At 49.0% G+C, this 15,329-nt stretch overlaps 2 protein-coding genes across 2 annotated transcripts in view; both read left to right on the top strand.

Annotated features, from left to right (window-relative positions):
- Positions 1-1,255, top strand: part of PIK3R6 (phosphoinositide-3-kinase regulatory subunit 6) — a 43,116-nt gene extending 41,861 nt beyond the window's left edge. Inside the window, exon 20 of the mRNA XM_055579637.1 lies at positions 255-1,255. Coding sequence (XP_055435612.1) covers positions 255-408 — 154 coding nt within the window. The 3' untranslated portion in view covers positions 409-1,255. The remainder of the gene's footprint in view (positions 1-254) is intronic.
- Positions 1,256-3,720: 2,465 nt separating this feature from the next.
- On the top strand, positions 3,721-5,817 carry MFSD6L (major facilitator superfamily domain containing 6 like). The gene has a single exon (XM_055580047.1). It carries the CDS (start codon positions 3,733-3,735, stop codon positions 5,524-5,526), a length of 1,794 nt encoding a protein of 597 aa, XP_055436022.1. The 5' UTR covers positions 3,721-3,732; the 3' UTR covers positions 5,527-5,817.
- The last annotated feature ends 9,512 nt before the right edge of the window (positions 5,818-15,329 follow it).

A 15,329-nucleotide genomic window follows, 5' to 3' on the forward strand; every position in this document is an offset into this window, starting at 1 on the left:
TGTCACCTGGGAGGTGTATTTAGGTCAGGCAGGCACACAGAGTGACCCACCTGGGCATGAACTCTCCCTGTGTTCACCCCAGGCTGCTCTTTCTCATTTTGACTCTTCCTCAGCTCTCATCGGCCCCTCCCCCTTGTCTAAACCAGACAATAAAGGGTATATTTTAAAGGTATATTGTCTATACCTTTAAAATGCCCAGGCAGATTGGACCCCTGAGATGGGTCTCCTGAGCTGGCCTCTCTCTCTCCCCATAGGTTTGAGGTTGCTCCCTGTCCAGAGCCGTGTTCCAGGACCCAGAAATCCAAGGTGCTGGGGCTCAGCTCCCACCAGCAGGAGATGGAAAGGAACAAAGCCAAGGCTAAGCCTCTTCTGATACCCATCAACACGTTCTCTGGGATCGTCCAGTGAACCCGAAGGGAAGTCCTAGAGTGGCGGGCTTGAGAGAAAGGATACACCACCTGTCCCTGCCCCAGTGGCTAAAACAAGGTTCCCTGGGGTGGCTTCCAGCCGCATCTAGAAGCCAGCAAGTGCAACAGAGCACAGGATGGGTGTGATGGAGCAGCACCCACACAAAGGCCCAAGAAGGCTGTGACCAAGCTGTGCACACAGAACCCAGCTCCTCAAGCCTGCGTCCACTCTTGCATGAATTTCCAGTTCCTGCCTCTCCCACTATCTTCTCCCACTCAGGCTGAAACCAAGATGAGAGCTGCGGTCCGGGCCAGGGCCCGGCAGCCTGGGGAAAACAGGAAGAAGCAGCGGCAGCCACAACCCTCCCTTCCCGCCCAGGCTGTTCCCTTCAGCCTTGTGACCACTCCCAGGTGGGCGTCTCTCCCAGGTGAGAGGACGTGTTAGATTCAGTAAATGCACACTAAAGTCTCTCTGCTGTCATCTAATATCCAGCAATACTTGTATGTTATTTCATTTAAATCTTTTCTTTTGGGCCACCCTGCATGACATGTGGGATCTTAGTTCGCCAATCAGGAATCGAACCTGTGCCCCCTGTAGTGGAAGCACAGTCTTAACCACGGACCACCAGGGAATTCTCAATATGTGTATTTTAACAGACGTCGGAGGCATGACTTAGTCTAACCCGATGTATCCATTTAGCTAGGTGAGGGCTTGGTGAAACGTCCACTGGTGTGTTCTGTCCACCTGCCCAGCTCCTCATTCACATTCACTGAGGGCCTCCTGACCTGTGCTATTGCCAAAGTGGAGGTGGGAATGCAAGTTCGTTTCAGAGGAGCCAGAGATTAAAGACATCAGATTTATTGGCTTTGAGTTCAACAGTGTATATCCAGATGTTAAGTTCATACCTATCACCTGGGCATGGTGACTCTGGAATGGAAGTGTCCCTTCCAAGTTTGGGACCAAAGAGTAGAGAAGTAGGCCAGAAGAAGTGCTTAATTCTCTTGTGGCCTTAGTGCCCCAGGAGTAGGGGGCAAGTCTGAGCACATTCTCAAAGCCTAAGGAGATGGTGTAAGAGGGGCTGCCTGGGGTGCTTAGGCAGATGGGCCCAAGAGTAGCCTTAAAGAGAGCCCCTGTGCCTCTGTGGGCATTGGGAGCTGGTAAGGTTTTTCCCAGATAGCTGAATGCAGACAAGCCCAAGGGGTTTCACTGTGATAGGGAAGAGGTGCAGCCGTGAGGTGGCAGCAGGGACCCCAGGATATGGACTGCGGATATGTTGATGGACACCACATGGCAAGGGCCCTGCTGCTCATTGGCAGTCGACCCTAAACAGCTAAGATGGAGAGGTCAGTGAATGTGCGATCCTCCACTGAGGCTGTCCGGTGAGGAGCCCAGGGAAGAGGGGGGAACTAGGAACAGCCCTGAATGTGACTAAGGTGACTTTAAACTGGAAATGACTGGCATCACTGAGCATGGCTAGATTTTCTTTTTCTGTCATTGGGGTGATGTTAAATGATGCATACCAATTTGAGCAACAAGTACTAGATTCTTGAACTAAATGTTTGCAGGACTTACTCAGAGTTAGGGAGGGCTCTGAGCCTTCCCCCAACAATCTCCCCACCAGCTTACAAAGAAATCACTTCGTAGACCAAATTCTGCTGCACATCCAGGTGTGCGTTGGCAAGTAGCCCCCTCATCCTCACCCCCAGCCAAATTAGGTGCTCTGAACAAATCTTGCTTGAAAAGTTCACTGAACAGCTCTTGTTGAACACTGGGCCACCCTGGAGTAAAGGCAGCTGGCTATTCCAAAGGGTTTGGGCTGCTGGAATCTCTGGATTCTAATACCCTGTTCACTAAGGGAGGAAATGCCTCCAAAAAAATTATAAACAATCCATGTGACATGTGAAATTTTGCCAATATCTGTTGGGATAATTAATAAATCCACTTCCGTTAATGTAAGATTGTTCACGTGCTAGTATTACTGCCTCTGGAGTGACTTTTGGATGAAATGTTAGCTAGCCACCCCTGGCGTGTGTATCCCCAAATGGACAACAAAGCGCTCTTAGGGATAATTTAAAACCATCCAGGGATTTCCCTGGTGGTCCAGTGGTTAAGATAAGACTCTGTGCTTCCAACGCAGGGGGCACAGTTGGATCCCTGGTTAGGGAACTAAGATCACACACGTGGCCCAAAATAAAAACCGATCCAGGACATGTATAATGTTGGTGGGGTGGGGGTGTGCTGGAGGGCTGCCTGGAGGAGCTGCCATCTCAAGTCCGCCCTCGGCTGTCAGTCCCTCTCAGGGGATGTCTCCACTGGAGAAAATTGTGTTGCCTAAAGTAATGCCTCTTCCATGGGCAGCTCACATCCAATCAGACTGTTCTAGGCCCTGGGGACAAAAATAGCACTTTGATTCTGATGGGAGAGAGACAGTCAACAAGATAAACCCCTGAAATAGAAGCCAGTAGCATGTCTGCCCAAAGAAGGAAATGGCACCCCACTTCAGTACTCTTGCCTGGAAAATTTCATGGATGGAGGAGCCTGGTAGGCTGCAGTCCATGGGGTCGCTAAGAGTCGGACACGACTGAGCAACTTCACTTCACTTTTCATTTTCGTGCATTGGAGAAGGAATTGGCAATCCGCTCCAGTGTTCTTGCCTGGAGAATCCCAGGGACAGGGGAGCCTGGTGGGCTGCCGTCTATGGGGTCGCACAGAGTCGGACACGACTGAAGCGATAGCAGCAGCAGTATGTCTGACATGGACACTGCTGTGGAGGAAAAGAAGCAGGAAGGTGAGCAGGTGAGCTTGGGGAGGGGGCAGGATTTGTCAGTGAGGGTGGCAGGGACGGTTCCTGAGGGGGAACTGGATGGTCCCTAATCAGGGGGCTAGTGAGTAAACACCTGAAGAGCATGAAGAGGGGGCCGGGGTGTCATATCACGAATTCTATTCTCGCTCCCCAAGTTTTCCTTGCCTCTAGAAGTTCAGGGAGGTAACTCAGCCTCGCGGGCGACGGGGGCCCTGAGGGGCGGCCTGGAGCGCACCCCGCAGGCCCCAGCCTGTGCACCCACAGGTGCGCACGCCTCCCGCACCTGCGCGGCGCCCCACAGGTGCGCCCCGCAGGTGCCCGCCCCCGCCCCCGAGGTGCGTCCTCCTGGGCGGGGCCACTTCCGGGCCGGTGGCCGGACGTGGGGGCGGGGGCGGCCGTTGACCCGGTGACCGCGGCGCCGCTGGAGGCTGGAGGCGCTCTGCGGCTCGCTCCCTCGCCTCCCTCCGGGGGACAGGACACGGCGGCCGCCGCCCGCCCGGGTCTGAGGGAGCCGGGCAGCCATGAGCGCCAACCCGCAGTGGGACATCAGCAGGGCGCTGAGGGTGGCCAGGCTCTTCCACCTGGTGTGTGGAGTCCAGGATGCCTGCGTGACCCCGTTCCTGACCCTCTACCTGCGGCAGCTGGGCCTGGCCGCACCCTGGGTGGGCATCCTCATGGGAACCAAGCACCTCATTGCTGCCTCCTGGGCTCCCTTCTGTGCCTTCCTGGCCAGAAGCCACCAGAAGCGGAGGGTGCTCATGACAGCCTCGCTGCTGGGCTCGACGGGGGCCAGCCTGTTTATGGTCCTGGTACCGCCCCTGGACAGAGACCCAGGGGACCGCCGGTGTAATGGAAGCCACAGCTTGACCGCCGAGGGCCCACCACCGGGGGTCGCACTAACTGTGACTGTCACCTTGGCCTCAGAGCCAGCCTCCAACTCCCCAGCGGGAGCACTCAGCCTCCCAGGGGAGAGGAGTTCTGGGGTCGCTGGAACCCGTGGCTTCGGAGAAGGGCTTGGGGAAAGTGGCCAAGAACCTTTCAGTTATCCACCCAGCTCCTCCGTGGGCTCCACCCAAGGAACCAGGAACAGATCCAGAGTTCTCGTCCATCCTGACACTCCAGGAGTGACAGGTTCTCCCCGTGAAGGTGCTTTTAGAGTGGTCAGTCCGCCACTCCCTCTGTTTGCTGGGGGCACGGTGCTGGCAAGTCCAGCCAACCAGTCGGCAGCCAAGGGGGATGGTGGGGCCCTTGGCCTCTCCTTGGAAGGGCTGCAGTGGACTTTCATCCTCTCACTGGGCTCCATGGTGCTCTGGGAGCTGCTGACATCCCCTCTGGAGCAGGTGGCCGACGACAGCCTCTACGAATACCTGGATTTTGTGGACGCCACTGACCGCTACAGAAGCCTATGGGTGTGGAGGCTGCTGGGCACATCAGTCGGTGTGTGCGGCATTGCGGCCTTGGTGGGGCCGCTGGACTGCTTCCTGGCGACCAGTGGCCCGCGGGGCGTGGTGCACTTCTACGGCTACTCCCTGGTCAGCGCCCTGGCTTTACTGGTGAGTATCGCCTTTCCCGTCCCCGTCTGCCGGCGGCAGGAGCCCAGCTACAGGACGGCCAAAGCCCTGTCCCTCGTGGCCGGCGACCCCCACCTCACCGTCCTGGCCCTCACCATCTTCTTGACAGGAGGAGTCACCAGTGCAGTGCAGAACTTCCTGTTCTGGCAGATGAGAGACCACGGGAGCAGCGAGCTGATCATGGGTTTCTCGGTGGCCCTGGGCTTGCTGGGGGAAATTATGCTTCATCCTTTCAAAGCTCCGTTGCTTAGGAAGCTGTCCAGGGTAGGCACGGTGGGGCTGGGGCTAGGCTGCCTGGCGGGGCAGCTGCTGTATTACTCATTTCTCTGGAGCTGGTGGTCCGTCCTGCCGGCTCAGATCTTGAGCGCCCTCAGCCACGGGGCTCTGTGGTGGGCAGTCAGCACCTCCATAGAGCACCTGGCCACTCCTGGAACAGAGAGACCCCTGAGCGCTGTGTTCCGAGCCCACGTTTGTGGGAGTGGGGCCAGCCTGGGAAGCTTTGTGGGGGGCTTCGTGGTGATGCGCTTCAGCCTGCCCGTGCTCTACCAGGCCTGTTGCGTCCTCTTGTTGCTCTGGCTGGCCTTGTTCCTGTCCATCCAGCCCAGACTGCCCCAGGAGCGGAAAATCAACTACTCCAAGCTGCTGACTGTGGAAGCCAGTGACACAAGCGACTCTGAGCAGGGGACCGAACGGGACTGGCTAGTGAAGGCCATAAGGGAGGAACACTCTGGCTGGAGGGGCTGAGAGACAGAGCCAGGATGCACACTCATCTGGGAAGGAGCCGGAAGGATGGACAAGACTCAGTCTGCTGAGGGCAAAGCCCACAAGTCCTGCGGGGCTGCAGAAAGCCCTGCAAGAGAGAAGTGTGTCTGTGCCAAAGCTCCACGGGGTCATCTCACTGCATGATTTTCTTTACTTTTGTAGTAAAAGGAGATTCAACTTTTGGCCATTCAATCTTTTGAAAATAATGGTGCAAGAATACATTTGCTATAAAACAAAAAATGCTCCCTCTGTAGTCACTCTCTTGGCGATGGGGTTTGGAAGAGCTTTGCATAGTTTGTTGTTGATTTCAGCTGTGGCTGAAGTGCTCAGATGAAGCTGATGGGGCCGGGAAGGCGATGGGACCTGCAGGATTCAGTTGGCCGAGGGGGCCTTGACTTTGGTGAGTCACATGCATTCCTGTGGATCCTAACGCATGAGCCTATCTTATAGGGCAGGTCAGGATGATAATGAAACCAAAACTCTTCTCTTTGCCTGTCTCTCTCTGCATTGATAAACAAGTGTTATACTCACACCCAGATACTTAAGTCTCCAATAAGAGAAAGTGATGGGAAGTGTAATGTGTATTGGATGGGTGTGGAGGTGAATAGGTTTTCATTCTTACTCTCCAGTGTGTGTGTGTCACCAGGAGTAGGATACTAGACTCATCTCCCATACTTCGGTCAGAGCAAAAGTCATTTCACGTCCTTTGGACTCAATTTTGCAGGCTCCACCACGTAAGAGCACATGGAGATTTTTTGCGTCTGCTTTGATGAGGGTGTGGCAGCCTCCTTACGGCCAGGATGGTCTATACTACCTCCACAGCCAGGATGCTACAGGTGGTCCACATACTACCTGTGCCATTGGACCGCCCACAACAGCCTTATGAATCAATCAGAATCATTCCCTGCATCATTTAAAAATTTTACTTGACTGCATTGGGTCTTAGTGTTGGCACGCAGGATCTTCAGTGTTCATTGGGACATGTGGAATCTTTTAGTTGCAGCATGTGGGATCTAGTTCCGAGACCAGGGATCGAACCCAGGCCCCCTGCATTGAGAGTGCTGTCATCTTAGCCACTGGATCACCAGGGAAGTTCCTAGAATGTACCGTACCCTTTTATGTCCCATTCCTTGCGCTCAGCATAATTGCAATGGCTTCTGACACCAGCTACCTCGAGTCACACCGCAGGTTAAGAAGCACACAACTGCCCTCAATTCAGACACCAGCCACAAATTTGGGGGTCCCCAGAATCACCCTCACTTCTGACCAACTGGCTACAAATTTGGGGTTCCTACTTTCCTCCTCAGGCTCAATAATTCACTAGAATGACTCCCAGAACCTAGGAAAGCACTGCATGAAAGATTACAGTTTTACTGTAGACGAAAGATACAATTCAGAACAGCCAAGAGGAGAGACTCATAGGGTGAGGTTCAGAGAGTCCCAAGGTGAAGTGGCCAAGTCCTCTCCCCACGGACTCAGGACCCCTCACCTCTGAGCACACCGATATCCACTGGGGAGACTCTGGCATCTGTGGTTTTTACCAGGACTCCATTATAGCTGCATAGTTCATTGAATCATTTAGCCACTGTCCACTTCCCAGAAGTCAGGCTGATGTCACAGGACTCCAAGCCCCAAACTTCTCTTCCAGCATGTGGTTGGTCTATCAGGCATGGCAGCCTTCTGAGTCATCTTATTAGCATTAGGGTCCCTCATTAGTCACTCTATTAACATAAGTCAGAGGTCCATCCTGAGTCATCTCATTAGCATAAACCAGGGCCTGTCTTTAGTTACTTCATTAACATAAACCAGGGGCCCTCCCAGAGTCACCTCATTACCATAAATACAGGTGTGGTCCGGAGAGACCCACCAAGAATAACAGGGACACTCATACCTTAGGAAATTTCAGGAATTTAGAGGCTGTCTTCCAGAAACCAGGGATAAAGGCCAGCCGGCAGTCCCAACAGAAAACATCAATACCCAGGGATAAAGACAAGTTAAGCTGAATGTCAAGTGAGAAGTTCAAATAGAATTTCAGGAAGAGCAGGGTAGGCATGATGATTGAGTGCCGGGAGAAAAACTAATGGAGATGATCATTATGGGCTTGCATATTAAAGGAATGATCAAGTCACAAAGAGTTAGAACCAAGATGTATGACTTTTACTCTAGTAACAAGCCATTGGATCAGTTCAGCTTCATACCATTAAAAGTAAATGAAATTCTTAGCTGATAGCCTCGTGGCTATCAGAGATACAGAGTTCTAGCATATGTTTGTTCGAGCTCAGAGGAAAGTAAAAATTGGAGGAGCAATTAACCTTTCTGCCCAGGCTGACTTAAACCATCATTTCCCAGGTGAGTTTTGCAGAACACTTGATTCTAGCGGGATGGTGGGTGGCGGGGGTAGGGGCATTAAAAAATAATTCTGGGCTAAACAATTTAAGAAATGATGTAAATGATGTCACCTCTTAGAAACTGATAATACATATGAGCGTTTAAAGACTCTGGAAAGCCCCATAGCCAACAAATTTGTTTAGCTTTGTCTGCCCTGTAATTTCCCTGAAGTAACACATAGCAACCTTCTTCCAGGTTCGCAAATCACTACCTTGCAGAACTAGTGTGCCCTAGAGGGTACTTTGGAAAACAACCAGTGTTGGTAGTTTTCTGTGTGATCTTTTTTTTTGTCCCCAACAATTTTGTGTACTTCTGGGTGTGCTGGGTCTTCGTTGCTGCGTGGACTCTTCTCTAGTTTCAGCGAGCAGGGACTACTCTCTACTTGTGGTGCTCGGGCTTCTCATTGCAGGGGCTTCTCTTGTTGCAGAGCACAGGCTCTAGGGTGCGTGGGCTTCAAGAGTTGCGGTTCCTGGGCCCTAGAGCACAGGCTTAATAGTTGTGGCACGTGGACTTAGCTGCTCCCAGGCATGTGGGATCTTCCCAGACTAGGGATTGAACCTGTTTCCCCTGCATTGGCAGGCAGATTCTTTACCACTGAGCCACCAAGGAAGCCCTGTGTGACCTATTGGACTCAGGGAGACATCTGGGCCCCAACCCCAGAGTGGCAAAAATCTGGGATATCCATGCTAAGACAAAGCCATCTCATTAAGTCAGAGCATCCACTCGTTTTACAGATGAAGCAACTAAGGCTTTGAAGGTTAAAATTCAAAACCAGACTTCCAGCCTCCAGAACTGTGAGAAAACATCTATGGTTTAAACCACCCAGCCCATGGTGTTTTATTATGGCAGCCGGAGAAAACTAATACAGTATGCAAAGGAGTGTCATAGATGGAATCAATAATATAGCCCTTGGTTATTGATTAATAATAAAGTGGAGGTCAGAGAAGAAAGAGGTATCAAGGATCATGGATGACTTTGCAATTCTGAACCCATGTGATGAGGGAAAAGGTCTGTAGAAGTGGCAGAGTCCAGAGTGATAGAAAACCAGCGCCTAAATCATAAAAATGGAAGATAGTATAGCAAAAACACTCCTAGGCCTACCAGCTGCCTTCTACAACGGATGACTGTCACTGAGCCCAGGGATATGGCTGTTTAGTGATACTTGCGATGTGGGGCAGAGCAGAAGGCATTCACAATACCCAGAGGCTTTTCCAGAGCTATGTTCAGGAAACCTGACTCTTTTCAGCTCTGTTTGGGAAATAGCTTGGAGACATGGGTTTGAACTGGACTGAAGTTCATCTGGATCCTTGCAGCCTGTGGTCTGTGATGGGAGGGTGATGTGGTGAGGTGGCTTCTGCTACAGAAGCAAAGCTTAAGATATGACCCCTCGGGCAAGTCACTTACCTGTTGGTCTCATCTTCCAAGTGTGAAAAACAAGATCTTGGTCTCTATGATCTTTTAAGTTGTGCCATCTGGTGACATGATCCCTTTCTTTGAGCCAACGTCACATTGCCTTGGCCTTTCTCACCCGGCAGAGCCGCATGGTGTCCTGGAACCCAAGGGATGCGGGCTCTGAATGTTTATTTTCATTTCTGAGTCTGGCACAGAGCCCCTGGTCTGCTGTGCAGCTTGGCCACATGGAGCCCCAAGCCCCATCCCTAGATGACCCCCCTTGCCCTCAGAGCCAGGGTCCCAGGGCATGAACCCAAAGGCAGTCTCTGGGGGCTAGAATTGCAAGCCTGTGGGTAGGGAATCCAGGGTAGGGGTCGGGGGAGGGGGGGTGCGTCTAAGATGGAAGGGGGAGGCCCAAGCAGGCACCTTCAGTGCAGAAAACTTCATCCTTGGTTTGTTGTTCAGTTGTCAAGTCATGTCCAACTCTTTGCAACCCAGCACGCCAGGCTTCCCTGTCCCTCACCATCTCCCAGAGTTTGCCCAAGTTCATGTCCATTGATGCCATCCAACCATCTCATCCTCTGTCATTTCCATAGCCTCCTGCCCTCAATCCTTCCCAGAATCAGAGTCTTTTCCACTGAGTTGGCTCTTTGCGCAAGGTAGTCAAAGTATTGGAGCTTCAGCTTCAGCATCAGTCCTTCCAATGAGTGTTCAGGGTTAATTTCCTTTACAACTGACTGGTTTGATCTCCTTGCTGTCCAAGGGACTCTCAAGAGTCTTCTCTAGCACCACCGTTTGAAAGCATCAATTCTTGGCCCTCTGCCTTCTTTATGGTCCAGCTCTCACATCTGTATATGACTATTCGAAACACCATAGCCTTGTCTATACTAATGTCATCTAAATTCCAGCTTTGCACATGTCAACCATCATAGGCTGCAGCCCCGGACTCCTGTGTCACCTCTGCCCTGTGCAAGGGGCGAGGGCATCCTCTCAGGCCAGAGAGGCCATTTTCTAGCTCCACATGGAGTATGTGCAAGAGGCGTAGGCTGAGGGCTATAAGGGGAGGGCTGCTGATCCAAACCAAGACAGGAAGTGAGGGGAAGGGGGTCAGCTCACAGTTCAGAAGTATTCCACCAGGGGGCACCAAATACACAGGGAAATGCCCCCACTGGCTTCCTTGGGCAAACCCATTCCCAGCTCTTCCCAAAGCTCCAATTCAGGGTGAGGCCGGCTTCCTAAGGACCCTGTAGCTCCTGGAGCTGGAAAGACAGAAAAAAAAAAACAAACCCGGAGCATCAGGTGCCACTGATGCTGTCACTGATGCTGAGCTGGCTCTGAGTGAGAGACAGGACACCTCCAGGAGACGGGGTAAGAAACACAGGTACCAGCAGCGCTGCCAGCCCAGAGCAACCCCTCAGTTATCTCTTCCTGAGACAGGCTATCCTTCTGTTGCTCCAGTCTTGATCAGGGTGGGCGACAGTCAGTGTTAAGTGTGACAGAAACAGGGCAAGCGGCTGCATGGCCCACTTGAAGATCCAAGGGTTCATATCCAGAATATAGAAAGAACTAGAACGTAACAAAATCAAGCAACCTGATTAGAAACGTAGGCAAAGGACTCAAATAGACATTTCGCCTTAGAGTGTATACAGATGGCCAACAAACACCCGAAAAGATGCTCTACTTCAATAACCGTTTTGTAGTTGTTCAGTCGCCCAGTCGGGTCCAATTCTTCGAGACCCCATGGACTGCAGCACGCCAGGCCTCTCTGTCCCTCACTGTCTCCCGGAGTTTGCCCAAGTTCATGTCCATTGCATCTGTGTTGCCATCCAACCCTCTCATCCTCTGTCGACCTCTTCTCCGTCTCCAATAACCATTAGGGAAATGCAAACTGAAACCATGGTGAGACACCGCTTCACACGCATTAGGATGGCTGCTATTAAAAAAAAAAAAAAAGCAAAAATGAAAAAACCCAGACAATAGCAAGCGTTGACAACCAGGTGGAGAAATTGAAACCCTTGTGCGCTGTTGGAGGAAACAAAAAATGCTGCCTTTTTCTGAATGTAGGTCCGGTGGGGAAGCCTGATGTAGCTGTACCGGCACCTGCACAGAACGACTGCCTCACTTTTTCTCATTTCCAATCACCTTTCCCCATGCTCCCCGTGCCTCAAACCACCCTGCTTCTGCATCCTGTAAATACTGTAAATACCTGGCCTTCCAGGAAGTGGACCTGAGGTAAGTTTCCCATCTCCTGGCTTGTCTGCCTCCTGAACAGACCCTTTCTCTGTGGCAAACCTCAGCATCCCGGGCTCACTGTACGTTGGGCAGATGAACCTGGCTTGGTGACAACATGAGGTCCTTCCCACGGTCAGACTCCTGCAGACAGAAAGTAGACGGTTGTTACCAGGGCTGGGGTCCAGGGGGAACGGGAAGTGTCATTTCATGGGCATAGTGTTTAATTTTTCCAAGATGAAAGAGGATGGAGGTTGGTTGCACAACTACGTGAATGGATTTACTTCTCCTGAACTGTACACTTACACATGTTTAGGGTGGTCAATTTTATGTTTTACCACAAATTTTTTTTTTTTTTAAGTAAAAGAGGCAGGTCTAAAGGAGGAAGAATCTGTCTCCTCTTGAGTTTGGCTCTGGGAGTTGAGGTTTCTGAAATGAACAGTAGGTTCTCAATTCTGCTCCTCTCGTGCTAAGAGAGCTTGAGGTTGCCCTGGGGTAGGAGGGCCGCTGCCTCCTTCCTTCAGCAAAGCAGCTGCTCCTTTGTTCTCCAGCTACTAAAAGACTTAGCTAGGGAACTGCTCTGGTGGTCCGGTGGTTAAGGCCTGTGCTTTCACTTCAGGGGCTGGGGGTTTGATTATCTGATAGGGGAAGTTGTGGATGCTCATGACGGGGCCAAAAAAAAAAATATTTAGCAAGGCCTAAGCAATTGTAAGGCCTGGAGGGTTGTTCTCCACCCTGCAAGGAATTTGAACTGTTTGGGAAATGGAAGGATTTCGGGGAACACACAAGCTGGCGATGCTCATCTCCAGGCTGTGAGCCAGGATCAAGAATCATACCTTGCATTTGCAAAAATGAATTCCTCCTGAGACTTTCAACCTGTGGTCTATGACCTTCGTCCCAACTATAATTTTAGCCAAGGTTAAATTGGAGCGTTTGAAGCTCTCAGTTCATATTTCCACAATATCCTTTCACCAGTGTTTTATCTGGTGTCATTTTTTTCTCTTTTTTTAAAATTTTTTGTTTTAAATTGCAGTATAGCTTATTTATGATGTTGTTAGTTTCAGGTGTATAAGAAAGTGATTCAGTTGTATGTACACATTATTTTTTTCAGATTCTTTTCCCATATAGGTTATTGTGTGTGTGCTCAGTTGCTCAGTCATGTCTGACTCTGTGACCCCGTGGACTGTAGCCCGCCAGGCTCCTCTGTCCATGGGATTTCCCAGGCAAGAATACTGAAGTGGGTTGCCATTCCCTTCCCCAGGGGATCTTCCTGACCCAGGGACCAAATCCAGGTCTCCTGTGTTGCAGGCAGATTCTTCACCATCTGAGCCACCAGGGAAGCCCCATATATATAGCAGTGTATACATGTTAATCCCAACCTCCTAATTTACGCTCCCCCCTCAACACCACTGTTTCCTTTGGTATCCATAAATTTGTTTTCCAAGGCTGTGAGTTTGATTTGTGAAAAGCTCATTTTTTAAGGATTCTACATATAAGTTATGTAATACGTATCTTGCTCCATCTGACTTAGTATGATAATCTCTAGGTCCTTCCATGTTGCTGCAAATGGCATTATCTCATTCTTTTTCTGGCTGAGCAATATTCCATTGTATATATGTACCCCATCTTCTTTATCCATTCCTCTTTTGATAGACATTTAGATTGCTTCCATGTCTGCTGCTGTGAACATTGAGGGGGCATGTATTTTTTTGAATTATGGTTTTCTGTGGATATACGTCCAGGAGTAAGACTGCTGGAATGCATAGCAGCTTTACTTTTAGTTTTTCAAGGAACCTCCATACTGTTCTCCGCAGCAGAAGCACCAACTTGCAGCCTTAAGGTAACAACCGTGGGCAAACATTCCCACACTCAGCGGAACACAGTGCTTTTTTGCTTAGTTACTCTTTTCTGAAGTGTGTATTTCATGTTTCTAAAGGACCTGTGTTTGGTTTTGTTAATTTTGTCCACTGTTTTGCTTTCTTTTCATTTCTCCCATTATTTTTATTGCCTTCCTCCTTCCTTCTGTGGGCTCACTATGTTGCTGTCTTTTTTTTTCCCCCCTAACTTCTCGAGTTACACACTAACACCTTTTATTCCCAGTGTTTCTTGCTTTCCAATAAACATAGTCAAGGTTTTAATTTCCCTTATGCACTGCTTTAGTACAAATTTGGACATTGTGATTCAGCACAAACCTTAGCATTGCAATTCAGTTTTAAGTATTTCATAATTTCCCTTGTCATTTCTTCCGTAGCCCAAAAGTAATTTTAATTTTTTCCTAGGAATATGAGATTTTTAAGAGTTCTCCTTTTATTCAATCCTAACTGTATTTCATTATGGTTGGAAAATATAACCAGTGTCATTCTTTGTAATTTGTGGAGATTTTCTTTGTTGGGTCAGTATAAAGAATTATGTGTGTACATATATTTTAGTTTAAGATTATTAGTTGTGGTAGTCAAATAGTCTATCTTATCTTTGATCTGCTTGATGTATCCTATTCTGAAAGAGTTGTGATACCATCTCCAAATGTAACTGTTAATACATTCATTTCCCTCATTTTTTCATTTCATTTATTTATTTATTTAAGTATAGTTGATGTATTAACATATAAGTTTTGGATGTGTAACATATATGCTGCTGCTAAGTCACTTCAGTTGTGTCTGACTCTGTATGACCCCATAGACGGCAGCCCACCAGGCTCCTCCGTCCCTGGGATTCTCCAGGCAATAACACTGGAGTGGGGTGCCATTTCCTTCTCCAATGCATGAAAGTGAAAAGTAAAAGTGAAGTTGCTCAGTTGTGTCTGACCCTCAGCAACCCCATGGACTGCAGCCTTCCAGGCTCCTCCATCCATGGGATTTTCCAGGCAAGAGTACTGGAGTGGGGTGCCATTGCCTTCTCCATAACATATATAATGATTCACATTTTTTTTAAGGTTAGACTCCATTTGTAGTTATTATAAAATATTGGCTATATTCCACATGTTGTACAATATATCCCTGTAGCTTACTTTATATATAATAGTTTGTATGTCCTAATCCCCTGCTCCTATTTTTCCCCTCCCCATTTTCCCCATTTTAGTTGTTTTTTGCTTTATATATTTTGAGAGCACATTGCTGGGCATGTATATGTTTATGGTGTTATTTCTTCTTCTTTTTCTGGTCATGCTGCACAGCTTGTGGGACCTCAGTTCCCCGACCAGGAACTGAGCCCAGATCACGGCAGTGAAAGCCCAGAATCCTAACCACTAGGCCACCAGGGAATTCCCTGTTGTTTCTCCTTTATTTATTATTTTCCTTATTAGCATATAGCATCTCTATTTTCCATTTGTTAATTTTTACCTTAAATTCATTTTTTTCCTTCTGATATTAAAATTGCTACTGTGGAATAATTCTTTCTTATGTGCCAGAACTTTTTTTCCAATTTTGCTTTAACAATCTCTTATTAAAAAAATATATTATTGCATGTTGATTTTAGAGTCAGTCAGAGAGTCTCTGTATTTTGATTTGTGAATTTAATTTATCCTCGTTTATATTTATTAATGTTGTGTTAGGGCTTCCATCTACTGTCTCATTTAGTGTTTTCTGTTTACTATATTTTCTTTCTACTCCTTTCCATCTTTGGAATGGTTCACAATGCCCTTTCTTCAGTGAGAAAGTTTGGATTTTCTACTTTCCATTGGCAAAATCAAATTATTCTGTAGAAAACAATGCATCTCATTTATACGCTTCTCATGGTTCACCCTAGCTTATTATGATCCTTACTTATGTTTATTCTTG

Source organism: Bubalus kerabau, chromosome 4 (genome assembly GCF_029407905.1).
Source record: "Bubalus kerabau isolate K-KA32 ecotype Philippines breed swamp buffalo chromosome 4, PCC_UOA_SB_1v2, whole genome shotgun sequence".
In the NCBI taxonomy this organism is placed as follows: domain Eukaryota; kingdom Metazoa; phylum Chordata; class Mammalia; order Artiodactyla; family Bovidae; genus Bubalus; species Bubalus kerabau.